A 20,943-nucleotide genomic window follows, 5' to 3' on the forward strand; every position below is an offset into this window, starting at 1 on the left:
AGTGTATGGCATCTATATAAACATAATCCTCCTGTTTGATATTACATAGTTTATTCTTTGTATCACTTCAATGGCTCAGTTATTGCCGGAAGTAAGTGCTACAGCTATCACTTTAAAATGTCCCTGAGGAGACCAATTGATAATTCCCATACCTAGTGCACTCAGGTTCCTTTTCCAAATTGTATTCAGGTTCAACTTAAGGGAAATAAAATTGATGACCCACCCAGAGTAAAATAGAACTGAAATGTGAAATGCCTTCCAAACCAGGGGTAAATTTAATCCTAATAAAAACAAAATTACATTTATCAACTGATAAATTTTCATGTAGTGTCCATAAAATATAGAATACTTAAAATGGCAATTACATCACATTAACAGATCGAATCGTTTCACCATGCCAAATGCCCCACACTAAGTCCTCAATCACTACTCAGAGTACATTTGTAACTCTCTGAAAGCTAAAAGACAAGGCACAGGCTACCTTACAGTCACAAAAGCAAGCAAATTGGTTACTGGTTGCTATCTGCACTTTCCTCAGGCTTTACACAGAAGTCTGGACCTGCACAGGTAGGGCAGCTTTTACAGAGATGCTGCTCACCATCACTCCCTACTGAAGCCTACAGCAGTAGGCAGCCAGCGCTGCAGAATGATGCCCTGTAAAGCTGAGGTAGAGCACCTGCAGCTTGCCAAATCAAACCCAGGGTTAAAGCAAACCCTCCCTTTGCTCCACTGACAGTCATTTCCTTTGATAGTGTCTATGAAATAAGATTATACACTGCTTCCAAAAGGAAAGGAAAATGTCCAGGGATGATTCAATAGAATCTGCTCCATTGGTAAAAGTCCAGTTTAATAGCAGCATTTGTCAAGGAACAGATTTTTGTGTAAAATATTTCTAACCAATGAACTGATGAAATATCAGCTCCATTTAAAAGACACTTCAATATTATAAAACGATTCATTTTAGTAACAATTAGGAATTCACTATTTGCTACTATATATATGGTTATAATGTGATATGATTTACTAGTGGAAGTGTTAAATTAACTTGCATAATTACTTATGACAGTTTTTGGCAGTGGCATCAGTTATTAACCTATGTTTGTACTGTATTAATGGACACTATGTACTCACTTTGGGATAACATGCCAAATGTCCAGACTGCTGGTTCCTTGATCTGCTACGTTGACTTAAAAATTACCCGTAAGTTGCAATTACACAGGCAGTGCAATGCCTTTATATCATGTTTACAACAAAGACAATGCACAAAACCATTACAAGAACATACATTTCTGTGGGTCTGCTTTACCAAGGTCAGCTGCTTAGCCCTCCCTGCTAGAACAGCTTGTGCCAATTAAGAGTTTACTTCTGACTTGTCGAGATGAGGCACAACTCCTGCCACAGGTAGGGGAACCTACCATTACTTGTAAATCAGCAGCCTCTGACTCATCAGTAACTTCACTGAAGATTTGTTATCTTCTTAATCAGTGAAATGGTAGGCATGTACAAATGGACTGCCACCACACAGGGAATTAATGTCTTCAGCTTATCCAATTCCTTTTGCTTTAAAAAAAAAAAAAAACCACAACCAAAAAAAACCCCCAAGCTGTTGGACTATGCATCTCAGAGGAGAAAGGACTGTTCTACTGCAGAATCAGTTTGATATCTGATGCTTCTTTTTTCAAAATTAGACAATGTTTTTAATTTGTAGATAAGAGAACTCCCACTGATTCCTGCACTGCAAAATCTGGCCTGAGGCTCTTACTTTTAAATACTTCAAAATGTATGAACGAGTGCATTTTCAAGACAGTGGATTTTTCCATAATATGGATTTATTACTGCATGAAAAATTCAAAACAAATCTGCAAGGTCCCAGAGCAGGGGGAAGATTCATCACTTGCCTAAATAAAAATTAGACCTGACAAAACATTTCAGAATTTATTGTGGTGAAAAACTCTGAATTGGGAAAGCAATGGAAGCTGTGATTGACAGTCTGATATAACCAGTGTTTTACAAAGACAGAAAGAGAGTTTACAACAGCCCAATATGAGGAGATGTTAGGTGCATGAGTGATAACAGAATCCTATCATGAAAGTATTAGCATGAACCTTTCCAGTCTTACCTGCTTTCTAGTCACTAATCCAGCTCTTCAGACTTAATACAACATCCCAGATGTCCAAATTATTTCAATCTTCATATTTGATTGCTGCTTAAGAAATCTCCTCACCCTAAATCATTTTCTCATTTTGACCGGGAGGTGAGGACTTGTAACTTTTATTCCTATGCCAGAAATAACTGTGCTAAATGCAAAAAATATCAGGATTTTGAAGTCTTTATGTCTTTAGTGATAAAATCAGAGGTGCCTGCAGTTTAAGGCAGGAAATCTAATCATTGCATTTCTGATTTAGGTGGGTGAATTCTGCCTAAATCCCATCTTGGATGCTTAATGATTTGGTTCACTGTACTAACAGAGAAGGTAGTGTCTGTGATGTGAAAACAACACGATGGGGACCTGGACTAGACTCTGTATGTGCCATCATCCATGACTCCAGGCTGCGGGGCTGCATTTCAATTTAGATTTGAAAGCCTCAAAATCCTACTGCCAGTTCTTAGAGTCACAATCCTCCAGTAAAATGAAAGTGTATGTGGGAGAAGACAAGAATTGAATTTTGGTTTTGCTTTGTAAATTATAAACAATGTTCTCACACAAGACTGTAATTCACAGTATGACAGCTGTGTGACCAAAACTGAAAGGGCTTCCCTGTTTCAGCATTCTGCTTGCATTTAAAAAAAATCACTGTCTGGACCAGACTTGTGGTAAAACAATATTCTCTCACAGTAGCTGTCATTACCATAAATGTCTTGGTGTAGGAGACGATGTGCCCCCTGCCATTTTGGTGCTACTGTAGTTCTCTTCCATTACTGTTCAGTTTTGGTAGTCGCTATGTGGTATGAAGTATGGAGGAAAACATCTTCTCCGTATTATAAAACAGAAACACCCCCATCTGTTTGCTAACAATTCCTTTGGGCATCAGCACTTGGGAGAAGTTGATCCAAGACTCCTCAAGTGTGCCCAAAAATCTCAAAACTACTTAGAACCGGTCCTTCTGGCAGAAGGGCGGAAGGTAAAGGCTGGTCCTGCCAGGTGAGCCCTTAGGGTCAGAATTGCATTTGCGGCGGCTGTTTGGAAAGGTGCAGAGCACTCACAAGACAAAAGGCCTACCCAAAGGGAAACTTAAAGTCAGAGCTTTCTGAGACGCTCAACCCACGTTGCAGCAGCTACACCGGACTGCCCGCAGCAAATTCTTTGGCACCTCATGTTTTAAAACATGTGGTGGCCTCCAGGAGGATTTCAATTCAGTTTGCAGTCACAACCTCCCCTCAACTCCTGGGGGACAATCATAGACCCCTGCCAAGGACAAAAGTCCTTTTGGCATCGTGTAGGCAAGCACATCAACATCTGTACCCACGTAGTACAAGAAGCAATGTGGTGAGCATCAGGACCATGCTCAGCTCTCCTGCTTGAATGGCCATGTGGAGACAGTGCTCAGCATGAGGCTCAAACTCATTCTCTGGATCCACACTGGGTCACCCTGTCCATTTTATCACCAGGATTTAGGTCGTAGAAAAGCCTAAGGAAAAAACATTTTTTATTCTTTTATGTCCCAGAGCCATACGGTTTTTATTTCTATAACAAGTTCCTGCCATGAAAGGCTATGTTGTTAACAGTCAGCAAGCCAAATCTGCAAATTTTAGTTGCTTTAAAACCTAAGGTAACCTTTAGTTACCTTAAAACCGAAGTTTAACAAGTCCCAGACTGTTCCTGTACTTCCTGCCTATATACACACATTGTGACCATCTGTCCTAAAAGATCCGAGTGTCCTTAGCTTTCCTACTTGCACTGAAGGGACCCTGCACACTTTCTGAAATTAAGCTATACATCTGTGCTAATATAGTTGCCAAAAAGTTGCACCCTTCCTGCAGTTGGTCATTTTTATTTTGGCATTTTCATCAGCCCAAATTAGTTAATTAGATGTACTATCTCCAAAGATAAAGGAAAAGATTTCACCTTGAAAAAGAAAATCATACAATTACAGCCTGGAGATTAGAGTCCTCTGCAGTGATGTCATTCACTTTGGCTTTGCACTGACTGGATTGTGCTTTATCTCAGCTGATAGCTCAGGGCAAACTTCCACTGAGGTCAGGAGCTGTAAAGACCTCACTGTGTACACATGTGCAAGCATCCAACGAGTCAGAGGTTGGTTCAGGTATCCAGACTCAGCTGTACTAGTACAGCTTGTAATGATCTCAGATAAAAACTTTTATTTAAGTTTCCTCCTCTAAAATTTGACTGAAGCAATGTTTTACTGGACACTTCCATCATCCAGGGAGGGGATGGCAGTACCATGGACTCCTCACCCAACGTAGGAGATGGGTAGAGCAGAGACAGCAAATGTTGCTAACCAGCAAGTGAGGAGTTCATGCTGAACATCCTTTCTCTTCCTTGTACCATTCTGAAGAAGTCACTTCTGAAATATTTTTTCCTCAAACCTTACACAGGTTAAAACTGATACTGACTGCAGTGTATGTCTAGCTTTAACCCTTTCCTGTTTTGAAAGCCTAGCTTCTGCTTCCAAATGAAGTCCTTTCTTCTTTGCAATGCCCCTGGAGAAACCTGTGTGCTCACAAAGTATTTGAGGGTTGACAACAACAGTATTTTAGATTTTGAAGGGTCAACATCATTTGAACTAGCTTAATCTCATGGGCCTGTGAAGCCAGGTTAGAAATGCTGCCTAAACAAGTACTCCATCCACCTTGCCTTAGTCCTGGCTGAAATCCAGAGACAAGGAAGAAAGCAGATGGGGGGGAAAAAAGAAACAGTTAATTAAAGGCCAGGTTCTGAGCATCTCTATCTCTTTCAGGTCATTACAGCCACATCTAGGGAACACACTCAATTTCATTGAAAGTTCCTCCTTTCTTTGCTGTCAGCATCTAAGCGTAGTTGGCCTTAGGCCCCTCAGAGCCTCATGAGCTTTCCCTTCACTTTGTCAACGAGCAGTTTTCTAGGCATGGGTTAAAGAGCAGGCTGCTGCTTGCATAAGGAGAGTTACTGCGGAAACATCAATATGCCAGACCGTCTGGAGGAACCGCAACTGGCTCAGCAATCATGTCTCCTGACAGTCCCCACCACTTTGTCACACAGTCCCCACCATCCTAGTTACTTCTAACATGGGCTGGAGCCCCTCTCCTTGAAGACCCTCAGTAAGGTACTCATATATACCAAACAAGACAGCAGTATCTCAGTGGGACGCCAACAACCTGCATCTGGAATGAAGCTCAGGAAACTCAAAACTGAAATGTTCCATGTATCCCACTTTACAGAAGGAGATAAGGCTGAACTAGCAGTATTGAGAGAACCAGCATCCACAGGGACCAGAGTGGCTGATCCTAGCCTTCATTTAGATACTGTAAAGCAGACGGATTCACTGGGGCAGACCAGGAGTCCTCCGCTTAGCGGGGAGGAGGCACATGGATACGCTGCCATGAGGGAATGTCCCATGACAGCTGCAGAGCGGATGCAGTGAAGGCAAGAACAGGGTTTGGAAGGGACATCAGAAATGCCGACAGTCTCTGTGAAGGAGTTAAAAACGTGGGAGAAGGAGGCCTGGGGTCATGGCTGAAAGAGAACAAAAGCAGTCTATGTTTTCTTCCCTGGGACCTGGAGTTCTGGTGGCAGAGGCATTCTCTGAATTCACCAGTCCATAATTTTGTTGTCCATATTTGGAAATATATGGGCCACATGATCTAATTTAATTTCCCATATCCATATTGTTGAACGAATGATATGCCTTCTCAGGATGCATTGAAAGACACCCCACACATTCCTGCTGTAAATACATGACTATAACACCGAGGTGTCTCCTAAAGCCTGGAAAGTGGTGTTTCTACCACCGCTCATGTATTTAGACTGACTGCTAAGTTGTGTGTGATTCTACTCATTTTCTGTGGAGGGAATTAGCTTATTGTCCCTCAGAGTAAACGCAACATTTACCAGTTATTATACGTGAACTCTGGAATTCACAACATTTAACAAATTTTGTATAAATCTATGTGCAGGAAGCAGAGCTAAAGATTTGTTGCTGGATCAACCTGTCAGTATTGAAATGTCTAAAGAGACACTAAATACACTGTAATTGTTCCTCAAAGTCCTCAGTTGTCCTCAAGCACAATAAAAACCTTTCAGTGAGTGATTCAGCTGCTCACAGTTACCCAGTGCCATCCCATACATCCACGTAGGGTTCGCAAAACATTCAGGTGGGACAGATAGAGAGGACACAAAGAGGGTCCCCTGCTTTTCCACAGCAGCAGCTGGAGACCAGACAGGACATATCAAAGAGCACTAGATGGCTTCATTTAGCAGATAACTGAGCTGTCAGTGTCTGTAGTAACTGCATGGGCAGGAATTTTGTATCTATTGGCTTTAATCATCAGGCCCAAACCAGAGCAGCTGTTTTAGAAGGATGTAGAGATGATCTAAACCTCCAACAACATTCAGTTTGATTGCAAAAAGAGCTTTTAAGGACAGTGCCTAGCAGGCTGCAGCCTTTTGTGGCTCACAAAGCTCTGACAGCAATGGCAGCATCTTTATGAAGTGCCTCATGGCACAGACGCTGTACCTTGTAAAGGTAAAAAACTTGCAGCTCCTGGGCTGCTGCTTTTTTGCAGAGGTCTTTCCAGTACTTAACTTTAATCACTTAAAAAGTGCAAAGTGCAAGTCTAGCATCAACCACTTAATAATAGCTTGTCGTGTTCCTTTACTGCCCTCTCCTCTGAATGCTGTTTAAAAGCGGCATCTATAACATCAATATTTAACCACGAGGCTTGCTCATTCTCACAAGGATGGGGATTGCTGTACATGTGGGCTAAATCACAGTGCCTAGACAGCTGATAATAATGAAAGCATCTTTCAAGATGAGGCACTTGATTGCTAATCTAAAGCTTGCTGGTGAAAGGAATGTGTAATCTATTTTTTTATTGCATTTGAAATGAAATAACTTATTTAAATATTAGTCATCTGGATTTATATAGTTCATTTTTAGAACTGGGTTAGCACCTGGCAATCCAGCCTGAGTAAGCACCAGGCTATCCCAGTCGCAGGCCCATTTGATTTCTCTTTCCTCTTTTTGCCATGTGTGACAGACCTTTTTTTCTGATATGATTTCCTTCCCACTTCACAGGAGACAAATCCACATACTCAGACCAGCTGCCTGACAGCAGCCCGGGGAGGGGAAGCAGCCTGGCAGCGGTCCCCTCCGCCTGGCGCAGCTGAGCAGCAGGGCTGGTCCCTGTGCTGACACTGCTCTGCCACGTCTTGTGTGGGTAAGTGCAGCTCCCTCAAGGCAATGGGGTACCCCAGGTACAAGAAAACAGAGCAGCAAAGTACTTTATTTTCTGACTGAGACAAAGATCAAGGGAATTTTCAATATTACTGTCCGTGACATTTTCCTGAACATTGAAAGAGATTTTTCCTGCTATAAAAACCTTTCATCTCTGCTTTCCAAGCTGTCTTTGTACTTCCTTTCCCAAGTGTTTCACTGTTGGTTTTTTCCTGCCTTTGCCTTAAATTTCCGCAGTGTGGCACGAATACGAAGCATGCTCCTGGCAGGAAACACAGGAGAAAACACTGCCTGTCCTCTGCCTGTCTAAAAGCTGTGCAGAAGCCTTCTTTGTGTCTTCTGCACATCTCGGGATGGTGCTGATAAAGACAAACAGCCAAATGATGCTACCTAATGATTTCTTTTCCCTTGGGGGAAGCACTGAGAAGGATACTAGATATACTTTGCAACACTGTTCCCAGAGGAGTTTATCTAAGCAGGGTGAAGAATTAATAGGCAGCCTTTTAGGGAGAGACAAATTCGCAAAAATATAGAAGTGTTAAGGAGATTTGCTGGAATACCAAACACCTGGGACCTAAAAGTGTCTGCGCAGGGTCCAGCCCATGTCCCTGCACCCAGCCAGTGCAGGTAGCACCGGCGAGCTCCATCCCACTGTGGAGGGACTGTCCCTCTGGGGACCACCAGCACAGCTGTCGCTCTCCAGAAAGGATCTATGTGTCAGGGATCACAGGAATACCGATGTGGAAGGAAGCTGGCAGAGATAGCCAGCAGGAACTGCAGGCACAAGGTGTGTAGGACATGGGGATGCAGGGCTGGAAATTAGGAGGAGCTCGGATGGGCTGGATAAGGCTTGGGAGCACTGATTTGTATGAAGAGAAATAGATGAGTCTTAGCCTGTATGTGCATTAGTGGGAAAACTGCTCACTTGCCATTGACTCCTAACATGCCCCTGACTTTTGTTACAGTTGTAAGCATTTTAAAACCAGCGAGCCTGACTCGCTGCTATGGTGAACCAGTAGAGCTCCAGTGTCTTGAAGACAGCCAAACCTGCAGGATGGTCTAGGCAGAGTGTTTGAATTTTTGCCTGCTTATAAATTAATTTGCCTTGGAGCACCCAGACCTCCAAGCTGCAAACCTGGTGAAACAGGAGGTCATGTAACTCAAGGGGACGTGCTGCGCTATGTCTCTGCAGGAAAACATTTCCCAGGGCTAGGGCATTAGCGAACCATTTAAAGCTAGGGAATCACATATAATATAATGAAAGGAGGGAATTTCTCTGGCTTTCCTCCAAAAGCCAAGCATTATTCATTGATCAGAAAACAGATCTCCATCTCTACTGAGAACATTTTTTCCTCCATTTGCTAAGTGGAAAATGACAAACGAGCTAGCTGTGCCCTCTCTCACATCCTTTCTCCTTCCATCTATCCAGGCGTCCCCGTCGCTTCGCCCTCCCTCAGCACACCACAACCGTACCAGCGGCTACTTACTCGGCACCACTAGCAACCTCGGGGGCGGTGGAGGTGGAGGAGGCGGTGGTAACGGTGGAGGTGGCCTGCACTGGCAAATTTGCTGGCAGCTCTCTGTGACTTTCTCTGCTACAGGCTTGGAGCATGACTTCTGGGGTTCACCCTGAGTGATCTGTGAAGAAACAAGTCATTGCATGAGCAGCAGAAACAGTGAGAACCGATTTTCCATGCGTGTGTTTCTTGGACTTGAGTACCCGAGCGGCACCTCAGGCCTGTAGTAAGAACTGAGCTCATGTTCCTCACTAAAGGCAATTACAAGGAGGTCTCTTCCCTATATGGTCCCCATTTTTTATTTTTTATTTTTTATTTTTTGTTTATTTAACACAGTGTCTTCAAGACTTCTTTCCACTGTCAAATTTGGTTGAAATTGGCCAGCTGGTTTCTGAGTTATTATGGGGTAAGGAGAAGGCAGGTAGTGGCAGACAGTATGATTGCGTAAGCCTTCTTTTCTTAGGAAAGCCATCCAGCAGCATGCATCATTCACAGGGTCATTGCTGCAAGCCAAAGAGAGCTAATAAAAATTACAAGACAGTTAGGGTCAGGATTATGTTAATTTTCCTTATGGCAGAACTGAAAGCCAGAGATCTCTCCTCTGCTTTGCCAGCCTTGCTTTGATGTTCAGAGAGCATTTCACAGAGCGTTTCACTTCCCACCAAGAGGAGAGGGAGCCCACATTTTACTCATCTGCGGACCACAGCAATGACACGGTCAAAATAGAAATGCCACAAACTGTGACTTGTAGCCTCCATAACATGCAGTGTCGGCTAGTAATAAAGCTGAAGACGAGGCATTGCAGAACCCAAGTGCAGGCATTGTAGAACCCAAGTGTAGGCATCGCTTGGCCATGGACAATGATTTAGCCAGTATTGGTATACAATATATTCAATAGCTTGATCTAGTCCTGACAAGGACCATTTATTAAAAGCATATGTTTCTTATCATCAGTAATATTTACATGACTAGGGATTTAAGGGATATTCAGTAAAATTCCTAATCTAATGCTACGAAATGAAGAGTAGTAAGTCCCTAATGAAAAGGAAATTTGCTGAACATCGCAGGAGCTTCTGAGAGTTGTTAACTTCAGAGGTCTCTAAGCCAGCTCTTTTTGAATGGACTGATACTCAGATGGAAAATACTGGATACAATTTTAAGGAGACAAAGCCTAAAAGATGAATACGCATGTTATCTAACACGTACTTTGGATGTAGGATTAGGAGACCACCTGGGACAGACTTGTGTCTTTCTGAAACTAAGGATAGTTATGCTAGCATTCAACTGTTGCCTTGTACAGTTTGGTCTTGAGCAGGTTATTGTCCTAATAGTTTTGGCCTAACATCATCTTATTTAATTATCTCTTTTCCATGACATGTTGGTCATTACAAAGAGGATGTCTCATGCCATGCTTTCTGACATGTTTTAGGCAGGCCTCTTCTGCCTCCCTGCCTATCCCCAGGCTTACCCAGGGTTGCCTTCTCCCCCCTCCTCTCTCCTGCCTAAGCTTTGCTTCCCTTCCCCTGCCAGCTCCGGGCACACAGTCTGTCTCCTCTCCCCTTTCAGCCCTAGCCCACAGCCCACAGCACAGCCAGCAAGCCTCTCCCACCACCCACAGCTGGGCACCAAGGGTGCTGTGCTGCCTCTTGGCTGCAGGAAAGCTGTACAGTCATTTCATGTATTTCTGTCCAAAAAGAGAGACGTGGCTAATTAAAACAACATCACTGCACAAAGGACATGTTCACATGCGTAGGAGGTTTCTAAATGCAGAAAGATGCATTACTCTGGCCTCAGGGAAATGGAGGTAGGGCTTTGTTGATTAAATATCATAGAGAGGGAGGAAAGAATAGAAGAGGCTACGCGTAGCTGAGTTGGAAGGATGGCTCGGCACAGCACAAGTCAGAAGGCTCAGTTCTTTAAACAGCTTGTCAAAATCTATTACCAAACATAGGGAAAAATAAATTCAGCACAAGTGCTTTCCAACTTTCCCCTTCACCATCAGGTAACAGTAAGAGGATGGTTAAAGACCATCCCAGACAGCTTCCAGGAACTTACACAAACTCTCTGAATGCTCTAAGGAATCAAAGTGACTTGGCTTCGTAGTCCCTCATGGCTGGTAATAAATCTGTCTGCTACGCAGGCTTATTTATTTTTCAAGTAAGTGATCACAGGCAGCAGAATATCCTCCATGCCGTCTCAGCTCTTTCAGTGCTCTTCACACGCGAGTTGGGGTGTTGGGGACTCTCCCAGGAGGAGCCCTGCAGGAAGAGTGCCCGCTCCACGTGGTGGCAGTGGCACACCTGGGGTACCTCCCAGTTGTACCGGTGTGACAACATTTACTGTGCTGACAGAGGAGGTAGGGTAACATCTCTCCACTGGCCCCAGCAGCTGATTAGGAATCAACTATTAACTCCTAGCTACAATTACCATCCCCTACCTAGTTCCCTGGTTGCTGAATCCTACAGCTCGCTACAGTCTCGCAGGAGTCAGTGCAACGGGAGAGGCTAGAAACAGGGAAGAATAACATCGAGCAGACTTGGAGCCAGCTTCATTTGCAGACCAGAAGCAGCTTTGTGTATCTAAGTCTGAAGACAGTGCTGGTACGGAAAAGCTACATTGCTCTAACTCTACGTTGCTACTTATTGCTCTAACTTAATACCAGCCAGAACCAAAGGCTTGCTTTTTTTTTTTTTTTTTTAAGAACTATTGACTGCTTTTAAATCCCTGGAGGCTCTCCTACCTCAGGCTGGTAATAAAGTGTCCTCAGAAACCAGTGGATATTTTTCTCAATTACTTTGCAGACAAGATTAACCCTATACATGCCCAGCCACTCCCTGCTCCCGTGTACTTTTAAAATATTATTTGGGGGGGGGGGGGGGAAGTTGCTTTGTCTCTCAATACCTTAGTCTGAACCTTTATCAAAATTCCCCACGATAATTTTTAAATGGTTGGGAAAGAACTGACATTTAAAAGCATTTGTTTCCCTTCTCTTGTCACTCAGTAAAATGGTTGTTAGAAAATACCTGTAGGAACACAGATATTACCTTGCCAGGGGTTTGTCTTAGAGGGTTGGTTTAAAATAACAAAGATATTGCAAGTTGGCTGAAATCTGGCAGGAAAAGGAAAGACCCAAATAGAGGTTGAGGGCCTCGAGGAGGAGAGAAATAGTCAAGGACTGCTGCAAGAAGATTAACTAACAGTAGCGAGACAGAATTAAGAAAAAAAGAAAATACATTTGGCTCCTTTTCAAGAGAAAAAAAATCCCACTGTCGATGTCTATTAGTCTTCTTATGAAAGGAATGAAGGCTATTACTTGTGTCTTCTAAAGGTAAGCAGAACAAATCACTAGAAAATATGCTTTAGGGGACAATCTTGTTCTGGCAAAGGATGATGAAATAAATTGCTCCATGTTTCTTTCTTACTGTCCGCAATTCAAGGTAAGCTGCTTTTACAGGAGATGGCAGGAGAAAGAAGGCATGTTGAAAGAGCCTAATCTTTCTCTGGCCAGGTCTGCTAATTCGAGCCCAGCCTCAAACTTTACTGCTTGTTTGTCCTGCCGGACACTACCATGGCCCCAGAATGGCTTTGGAAGCACTTCGCAGATAATGACTAACCAGACACACCCACGGGGCTGCCAGGCAGTTTGTAGCACAGAGGTTGCCTCAGCAAGGGGTCATCTCCGGAGATGGACCACATGGGGCTTGCTCCCTAGTTGTTACTTCTGCACCTTCCAGCCATTCCTCCAGGTCCTGGAGGTGCCGTGAACACGTGTCTCCTCGGCCTGTCTAAAACTTGGTTGCTTGTTTGGCATGAAGCTTTCTTAACACACTCAGCAGTTGGCCAGTTTGGACATACATGTTTCCTCGACTTGAAGCTGATGCATTTTTTGCCCTGCTCTGAAAATACATAGAGTTGACTTTATAGATTTGTGCATTTGATATGAACATGCTCTGCAAAAAGGACAAATGTTTTTAAATATTCTTGGAAATGAAAATCTGATCCACAAATGTCCAGGGAAAAGCAAACAGAAAGTGGGAACTGGTGGTTTCCTTTTGCAGTCTCTCTGTTGAAGTCCGTGCCTGTGACGTATTTCTTTTTAATCCGAGATTTCCTTCAGAAACAGTGGTCCTAGTCCTGCTTTGCATAGAGTGGAAGAATAAATCTGCATGTGGTCAGAGCTGTTTAGTATTTCAGTAGAGTCCCATGGGGTTGCAGCAGTCCACGAGCATGCTCTACAGAGGGGGGTGGGAAAAGAGGATTAATACAGTCCCCGGAGGGTGGCCCTTTTGTGACTTTTTGAATCAGGTAAAAGGAGGAAAGCTTGAAAAGAAAAGTGCAGTTGACTGAAAAGGCACAGAGATCTCTAAAAGCCTGCTGATGTGGCAAGAGCTTTGTCTCTTGGAAGCAGTCTACAGAGATGAGATCTCAACACTGCTGCGTAAACCCCAGGACAGCTCTGCATAATTCACATCAGAGTTAATCCAGATCCATGTTTATAAAACCAGAAAAAATGTGACCCTGCTATTTATCATGACACTTACTGCTCTTTTTTTTAATTATGTCAAAAGCCTCAGACAGAATCGTCCCTTCCTTCTTGTCACAGTGCTCGCTACGACACTAATTAGAAAAGATTGTGGGGTTTGGTTTGGTTTTCTTTTTTTTTTTTAATAAGATAAATGCTTCTCCTCTGATTAGCATCTGACTGATCCTCTTAAGTGCCTCAAGGCAGGGCCTGAGGAGGGAATGCAAAGATGTGGGAGGGAAGGCCATGCCACACATAAGTCATCGCACGGACGAATGGGTGAAGAGGGGCTGGGAGAAGAGACGCAAGAAAACACGATGGCTGCTATAGATGGAGCAGGAGCAGGGGAGCGACATGGTGGGACATTACTGACTTAGTCAAGGAGAGTATGGCTTGCGAGACTTTGAAGAGAAGAGCAAGGATTATGACTCAACATGGGGAAGGGAGTCATGGGAGGGATTCAAAGATGAGGGAGTTTCGGTCACAGGAAGGCTGGCACACCGGTGAGCGCTCCACACCTGACCTTCCCATTGGTACCTGCTGATGGGAGCCTTAGATACACCCTAGTTTTGGGAGAGCTGGAAAAAAGCTTGAGTATGAGCAGATTTATTGATTGCCCTTCCACAGAACAGCAGGCAATAGCACAAGAACAGTCGATGAATGGGACAACAAAACTTCCAAATCATTGCAAGGAAAGGCTGGGCCCCTTGGCTTTTGCATTTCTCAGAGCCTGTTTCAATTCTTATAAATGTAATTATTTTTGAAAGATCAGCTCAGATCATCTGAGTAGTTTGCCAGAAAGATGTTTATGCAAGTTTTTTTTTGTCTGCTTGACTGACTGACTGATTACAGGAGAGAGGTTGCAGAAGGCATCTCTTTTTACACAATTGTGCTTCCCTTAAAATGCAGTTGCAGTTTTAACTTAAACTTAGCTACCTGAATACTTGAGCAGGACAGCAGAAAGGTAGTGCTGGCAGAGATTTTCATGATGGGGGCATTGGTTTAAAGGAGGTTGTTTTTGTTGTATTCCTGTTTATTTTAATCTGTAAGGAGCACAAATCCTCTTTGTCATTCACAGCAAGAGACAAGATGCTAAAACAAACGACATCTCTCTTTATCTGTTGGTAGTCACTAAGTTTAGAACAGGGAGTAAAAGACATGGAGTCTCCACTGTGTTTTCTCCAAGAAAGAAACTGTAATTGTTCTGTTCTTGAACAGCACCTGGCTGGCTCATCAATCACTCCTCCGAAGACACATATTATAAATAAACTTTAAAATATCAAAGTGACGCATTTGAGTTGAGCTTTGCTGCCGTTCTGATTCTCCAAACTGGATGGGCACTCTCCCTCATCATATACTAATTTCTCCCAGTCCATCTTGCTGGTCGCCTCACATTACAATCAAGGTCACACAACATCACAGCGTCGGAGTTGGCAAAAGCGGATTCAGCCCTTTCCCCAGAGAATCCTCAATTCGCAATCAACACCGAAAACCCACGGCAAAACATTACCAAAATTAGACAGCCGGAGCTTCGCTCCGTGCATTGCCTCTTTCTGTGCATCTTGCCACCTACAGCAAAATGCGCTTACAAACCCTCCGGCTGCCGGCGCGCCGAAGAAAGTCAACTACATCTTGCTCAGGCAGACCGCACCGAGTTCAGCGCTCCCGGGGGCTCGGAGCCGGCCGCCCATCCCTTACACGCTCCGTCCCGCAGCAGCCGACGAGGGGGGTCCGCGCCGAGAGGAGCTACAGCTCTCCCCGCTCCGGGGGCCGCCTGCGCGACCACCGCCCCGCCACCACCCGCCTGCACCAGCCCCCTCCCCGCACCGCCGGGGGTGCCGGCCGGGGGGCTCTGCCTGCCGCCCCCGCGCCCCCCACCCCGGCCCCGCCGCCCCCCGCTCCCTGCATGCAGACGTGCGGGCGCGGCGCAGCTCCGGGCAGGCTCGGGCGGCCCTACCTGGACGGAGCCCCAGAGCGGGTGGAGGGCACAGTGCAGCAGCAGGGAGGGCCAGCAGCAGCGGAGCAGCCCCAGCAGCTCCCGGAGCAGCATCCCTCCTGGGCGGGCGGGCGGGGGCGCGGGCTCCGGGAGACCTGGGGAGGGAGCAGAGCGAGCCGGCAGCAGAGGCGTTGGCTCGCACCCATCCCCGGAGCGCGACTGTCCCAACTTTAATTCTGGAGGGGAGGGAGGGAAGGAGGGAGGGAAGGAGGGGGGAGGGAGGCAGGGAGATGGGCGGGTGGGGAGGGGAAAGGGTGGTCGGGAAAACCCAGCGCCCTGCAAGTCCCGGCTCCCTCAGCGGGGAGACGTGCCTCCACCCCCGCCTTGCCCGCCTCCCTCCCTGCCCGCTCCGCCGGCTCTACCCCTCCCCGGGATGCTCCGCCAGCCGCCGCCGGCAGCCTGCCCGCGCCGGGGGCTCCCCGGCCGGCGCTCACCGCCGAGCCCGGGGCTTCCTCACACCCCGGGGCGGGGGGAGCGGGCGGCGGAAAAAGTTTGGAGCCGGGCGCGGGGGTAGAGGGCCGAACGCTGCCGGAGCCGGAGCCGGAGCCGGAGCCGGAGCCGGAGCCGGAGCCGGAGCCGGAGCCGGAGCCGGAGCCGGCGCCGGCGGGGAGAGGCGGGGAGAGCGGCGTGGCAGCGCAGCCCGGGGATTGCATCTCCCCCCTGCCCGCCGCCGCTGCTGCAGTGATTTTTCAAGCCCATCGAGGCAGTCCCTTGCGCGCCCGGCTCCCCTCGGCTCTCCCTCCCCGCCCGGGCTCCTCCCGGCGGCGGCTTCCCCGCGGTCGGCCCCGGCGAGGCTGGCCCCGAGCGGGGGCGGCCCCCGGGGCGGCTCGGGGAGCTGCGGCGGGGCCGGGAGGCACCGCACGCGCCCCCCGCGCCCTCCCCGCAGCCGGGAGCGGGGGATCAACCGGCACCCCCGTGTCCTGGAGCAGCCTCATCCCAAATGGCAGCCAGGTGGCTTTTGGGCTGGTTTGTTTGGTCCCCCGCCCCAGAGTGATGCGAGGGCTTGTCCTGTGACGGGTGGGAGTTGTCGGGCCTGTGTCCCCAGCCCGGTGTCTGTGGGATGTAATAAGGAAGATGCTTCGTGGCATTCGTGTTTCTATGTAATAACAAAGCACGTGGAAATGTTTTAACAGTGCTTGCGGGGAAGTGGATAAAGAATCCCGTAATATCAAGGCACCGCAGCCCAGCCTCCTTGCAAAGAGGAAACAGGAGAAAATTGAAGATGAAGAGGAGAAAATCGAAGATGAAGGGTGGAAAATCAAAGATGAAGATGGTTTCACTTCCAGTGAAGCAGTTAATGAGCAAAACAGCTGCTCTGTGAATGGTGGTCGTTGCTGCAAGTTGGGCTTGGTGTATATCAGGACGCCCATAAGCGTCTGTTGTTGGGTCAATGGCACGGGGGTCCTGTTTACAGTGTTTTGAATGAAGTAAGCAAATGGGTTCGAACAAAATATTGGGCCTACAGTTTATATTTCATACCCAGAGATGAATGAGTTTAAGGACATTGATTTTAGTTTTTCTTTGTATTTCTGGCACCCACTGAGCCAAGTTTAATAAACAGTTTCATAAAAATCCGCTCAGTGAAGCAGGAATGGAAATACATTAACTTAGCCTCTCAGGGCTAAAATTCTCTTTTCATACCACCATTACACCAACCTCCATTCATTTCAGAACCGACAGACACTCGTTTAAAAGTCAGGACTATCAGGCCCAGCAACACCTTACAAATGAGAACAGCATGGTGGAATTTAATGGAGTTACACCTGAGTTGAGGTAGACCCATTGAGCCTAGACATTTATTTGTAAATCCCTGTCTTGTGAGTTTGTAAGGGCAAAATACAGACAGACAGAGACATTACAACCTTGGGTACAGGCAGTAATTGTACAGCAAATGTTTTTTCTGTAATGTTGCTGAAAAAGATGGCATCCTTTTCTGTAAGTATACTGTGTAACATGCAGTGCTTAATATGTTGTGCTCATTCAATTATAGTTTTAGTGAGCTGGAGTCACAAGAGACAGTAAAGCTTTTCAGGCTTTCTGGTGATTTCCTGAAGGTATTTCAGCACTTGGTCACAGTACAGAACATAATAAATTGCACCATCTGTATACATAGTTCTTGGTTCCTGACAGAATGAGAGATAAGGCTTCAGGCGTTGTACGCCAAAAAAATACAACACAGATTTCTTTTCTTTCAGTATTTGCAATGCCTTAATGTCAGAAGAACTGTGGATTTTCCTGCCATTAGCAATTGTCCAAGTAGCCGTCTCGAAGCGTTGTTCCTGTGGTTCAAAGACAACCCAGGGAACTGAGGACACACGGCCAAACTCGACCCGCAGTCACACGGAAGCAAGTACAATCAGGGATATTGTTCTGACACAAACAAGAGCAGAGTTTGGTCCAGGTAATCAGCATCTTTTCTGTTTCACACTGGTAATTGACAGTTCCCTTGGGGAAATGATTGGGCTGTGCATATATTTAATCCAGTCTTTGGCCCCAGTCATGCGGTCCACACAGAGGCGTATTTCCCATTAGACTGAATGGCTGAAGAAAGGGCGGAATATGTGCCCTATTCTTGTCCACATGATACCAGCACCTTTAATTAATTGCATTGGCTTCTATTCTCTAGTTTCTATGGAGAGAAAATAAGAGTCCAGGAATTTTTCCCACTTATAAGGAAGATAAATGATACGGTGCTTGTAAGACTGCAGGCCCTGAATCAATGACAGGCTTGAAATATGTTTTGCTTAATAACACATTAAGTGTTTTGCAGCACCAGGACTGGTGTGAGGAAGAACATGATGATTTGTCTGCAGCAGTCACACTACTGAAGCGTTGAGATGGATATTGGTTTGGGCTATGACCCCTGAATCAGGATTTCCTGGGTTATAGTCCTACTACTAGCCATGACTTCCTCTGATACCTTGGGCACATTTTTAAAACCACCTGCACCAGGTTCCCCGCCTGTCAAAATGGCATGGGCAAATCCAGCTACCTGAAGGCAGTGGTGTGTTTGGTGGTGGAGGCACTAATGGGGTCCTGTCCTCCAAGATGTATTTAGCACATCACAGAAATCAGGAGCAATGCCACATCCTTCGCTGGTGTGATCAGCACAAGTCCATGCTTTGGCTCAGTGCTCTGGAGATGAAAAGTGCTTTTTAAGTAAGTGTCACAGCTCAAAATAAAAACTTAAGCTATTTGAAGAGATTTTTTGTTTTGTTTTCAGAAAAAAACCACACAAACAGTATCATCCAAGCAGTCTCTCAAAAATTTAAGATTAATATTAACACTCAATAGAATGATGACCATTACTCTTTTTCCCTTTCATCTTTGGTTCGAGAGTATTTACCTTGTTTGCTTTGTATTTTTTTTAAACAATTGCTGATAATCAGAACAACCATGATTAACACTCCAATACAGCAACTACTCAGGAAACATTAGTAAGGACTGCAACACTGATTAGCTGTACAACAAATAATATTGTACTCCTTTAATCTAAGTAGCCATAACGGTTATAATGGACTCTAAGAGGCTATTTTTTTTTGTCGGTATAGATTGAGTCTACAACATGTATTCAAGCATCCAGAGGGCACAGGAGAAGGTTCTCTTCCAAGTTGACTTGTCAAAACTTCATTAAAATCAATAGATATTAACCAATCTGACTTTAGGTAGATTTTGTCCCTATGTTTTCTGATACGTGGGAATGGGCTTTTAGCTGGAGCCAACAGCAGAGGAAGTGAAGGCGACCACTTCTCAAGCTTTGTGGTCAGTCAGGCCTAGGAAGAATCCACTTAAGCTTTTTTTGCTAATGACATTTCTGGATGTGAGTCAATGAACTCAAGAAGAGTGTCAGATCTGTTGAAATGCTAGCTAAAACATAAACAGAAGACATTTCAGCACTGAGATTTCAAAGCCTCCTGCAGCCCGAAAGCACCGTCTCTCTTAGGCTAATTTTTGGGTTTGAGTCTAAAACACCATCAACAGGCTGGTAAGTGTACAGCATCGCTTCACTTTGAACGTTGGCTTGCACTGAAAATATTTTTGTTGCTATTCTTTTAAAGATATTTTTATTGCTTTATATATCTAATGCAGTGCTTTCAACATGTGGAAAGCAAATTTATTGGTTTTGGATTTAAAATCTCTACCCAGGAATCCACACCTTATTGGGAAGTTTTTTGGAGATCACAAATTAATAAAGGTCACAGCAGCAGAAACAGTGGAGGAATTCACAGTTCTCCAAACACCGCCATTAATTCTCAGGGAGGGGAGGGGGTTCTTCTTGATGATCCCAATTATTTTAAAGAATACAGAAAAACACTAGGACCTTTAATAGTATGTACACATACAAACAACAGATTTGATTTTTGGAAGACTTGATTGTTCAATTGTTCGATAATTCCAGCTTATGGGAGAAGATTCCCAACTTTGAGCACATCTAGAATAAATTGTCAAAACAACTGATTCTTTAATTTTCATTATATTAAATTAATAGTTAATCAAATATTGGAAGTGGGTTTTAAGTTTTAAAAGAGTCAGAATTTCAGTAAGTGCTTTTCAAGTTTTCTCTCAGATAAATATGGGCTATTGCACTGCATCTGGAAAACAAAGGCAGGGTATCTCCTTTCCATTGCTATAAATTGGGAATACCTTCACAGAAATCAATGGATCCATGCCAGTTTAGGTAAGGAGTGATTAGGACCGACATGGAAAGCTGCATCAGTGATCTCTAGCTTGTGCTCCAGCATCTGAAGTCAGAGGATACGGCAGATTTGTAATCTTGGCCAGAAAAGCTACGGCTATACATCATATAAGCCTGTTCCCACCTTTTCTAGCTCTGAAATACTGCATTCAGTGATAAACAGGCCTCCCGCTTACTCACTTTCCATAGTTTCTCACAATATGTTCTCTTCAGCAAATGGATTTGCTCAGCAGCGTCGCTGTTCTTTGTTTATAAATGTAAAGGTAAAATGTGTGGGATTAGTCATTAAAAGTGGCCAGAAAAGTCCCAGATGTGAGGAAGGGCTTGCATGCCCCCAAATATGTCTGGTTTTTTCAGCTTTATCAATTGCTCACACAACACATTGCTTCTCCTTACAGATACTACATTCTTAGTCTCCTGTGGCTATTATAATGAAGTCCCTACATCCTCACTGAACTGCAGGTTGCAGGAATCACTTAAGTGCTGTATGACTTTTGCACTCAGTATTCATTGCTGCTTAGGTTTCATCTGTCTTTACAGAAGATTAAATACTCGTTACTGGAATGTGTAAAAGATAATATGAAAACATTGCCTTCACATTTACTCTTGGACTCTGTTTGGCTCCACTGGGGATCTGATGTAAAAAGCAGGGCTGGTTACACATTTCCAGGAGGAATTCCTCATCCACTTTACTGTGGAAATCTGGTACAATTGCCTAATATGTTATGGTCTGTAGCTGCTCCACTGGAAAACAGCTGATCAGGTGATAAAAGTTCATCAAACCTTAGTAAGGCCTAAAAAGATACCTCACTGTTTAT

At 45.0% G+C, this 20,943-nt stretch overlaps 1 protein-coding gene across 2 annotated transcripts in view; it reads right to left on the minus strand.

The window, feature by feature from the left end:
* Positions 1-15,483, minus strand: part of PRIMA1 (proline rich membrane anchor 1) — a 57,934-nt gene extending 42,451 nt beyond the window's left edge. For both annotated transcript variants that reach the window (XM_076345343.1, XM_076345344.1), the window contains exons 1-2: positions 15,391-15,483; positions 8,882-9,032 (exon numbers count right to left, since the gene is read on the minus strand). In XM_076345343.1, coding sequence (XP_076201458.1) covers positions 8,882-9,032; positions 15,391-15,483 — 244 coding nt within the window. The remainder of the gene's footprint in view (positions 1-8,881; positions 9,033-15,390) is intronic.
* Between the last annotated feature and the right edge of the window lie 5,460 nt (positions 15,484-20,943).

This window comes from Aptenodytes patagonicus, chromosome 7, assembly GCF_965638725.1.
Source record: "Aptenodytes patagonicus chromosome 7, bAptPat1.pri.cur, whole genome shotgun sequence".
In the NCBI taxonomy this organism is placed as follows: Eukaryota; Metazoa; Chordata; class Aves; order Sphenisciformes; family Spheniscidae; genus Aptenodytes; species Aptenodytes patagonicus.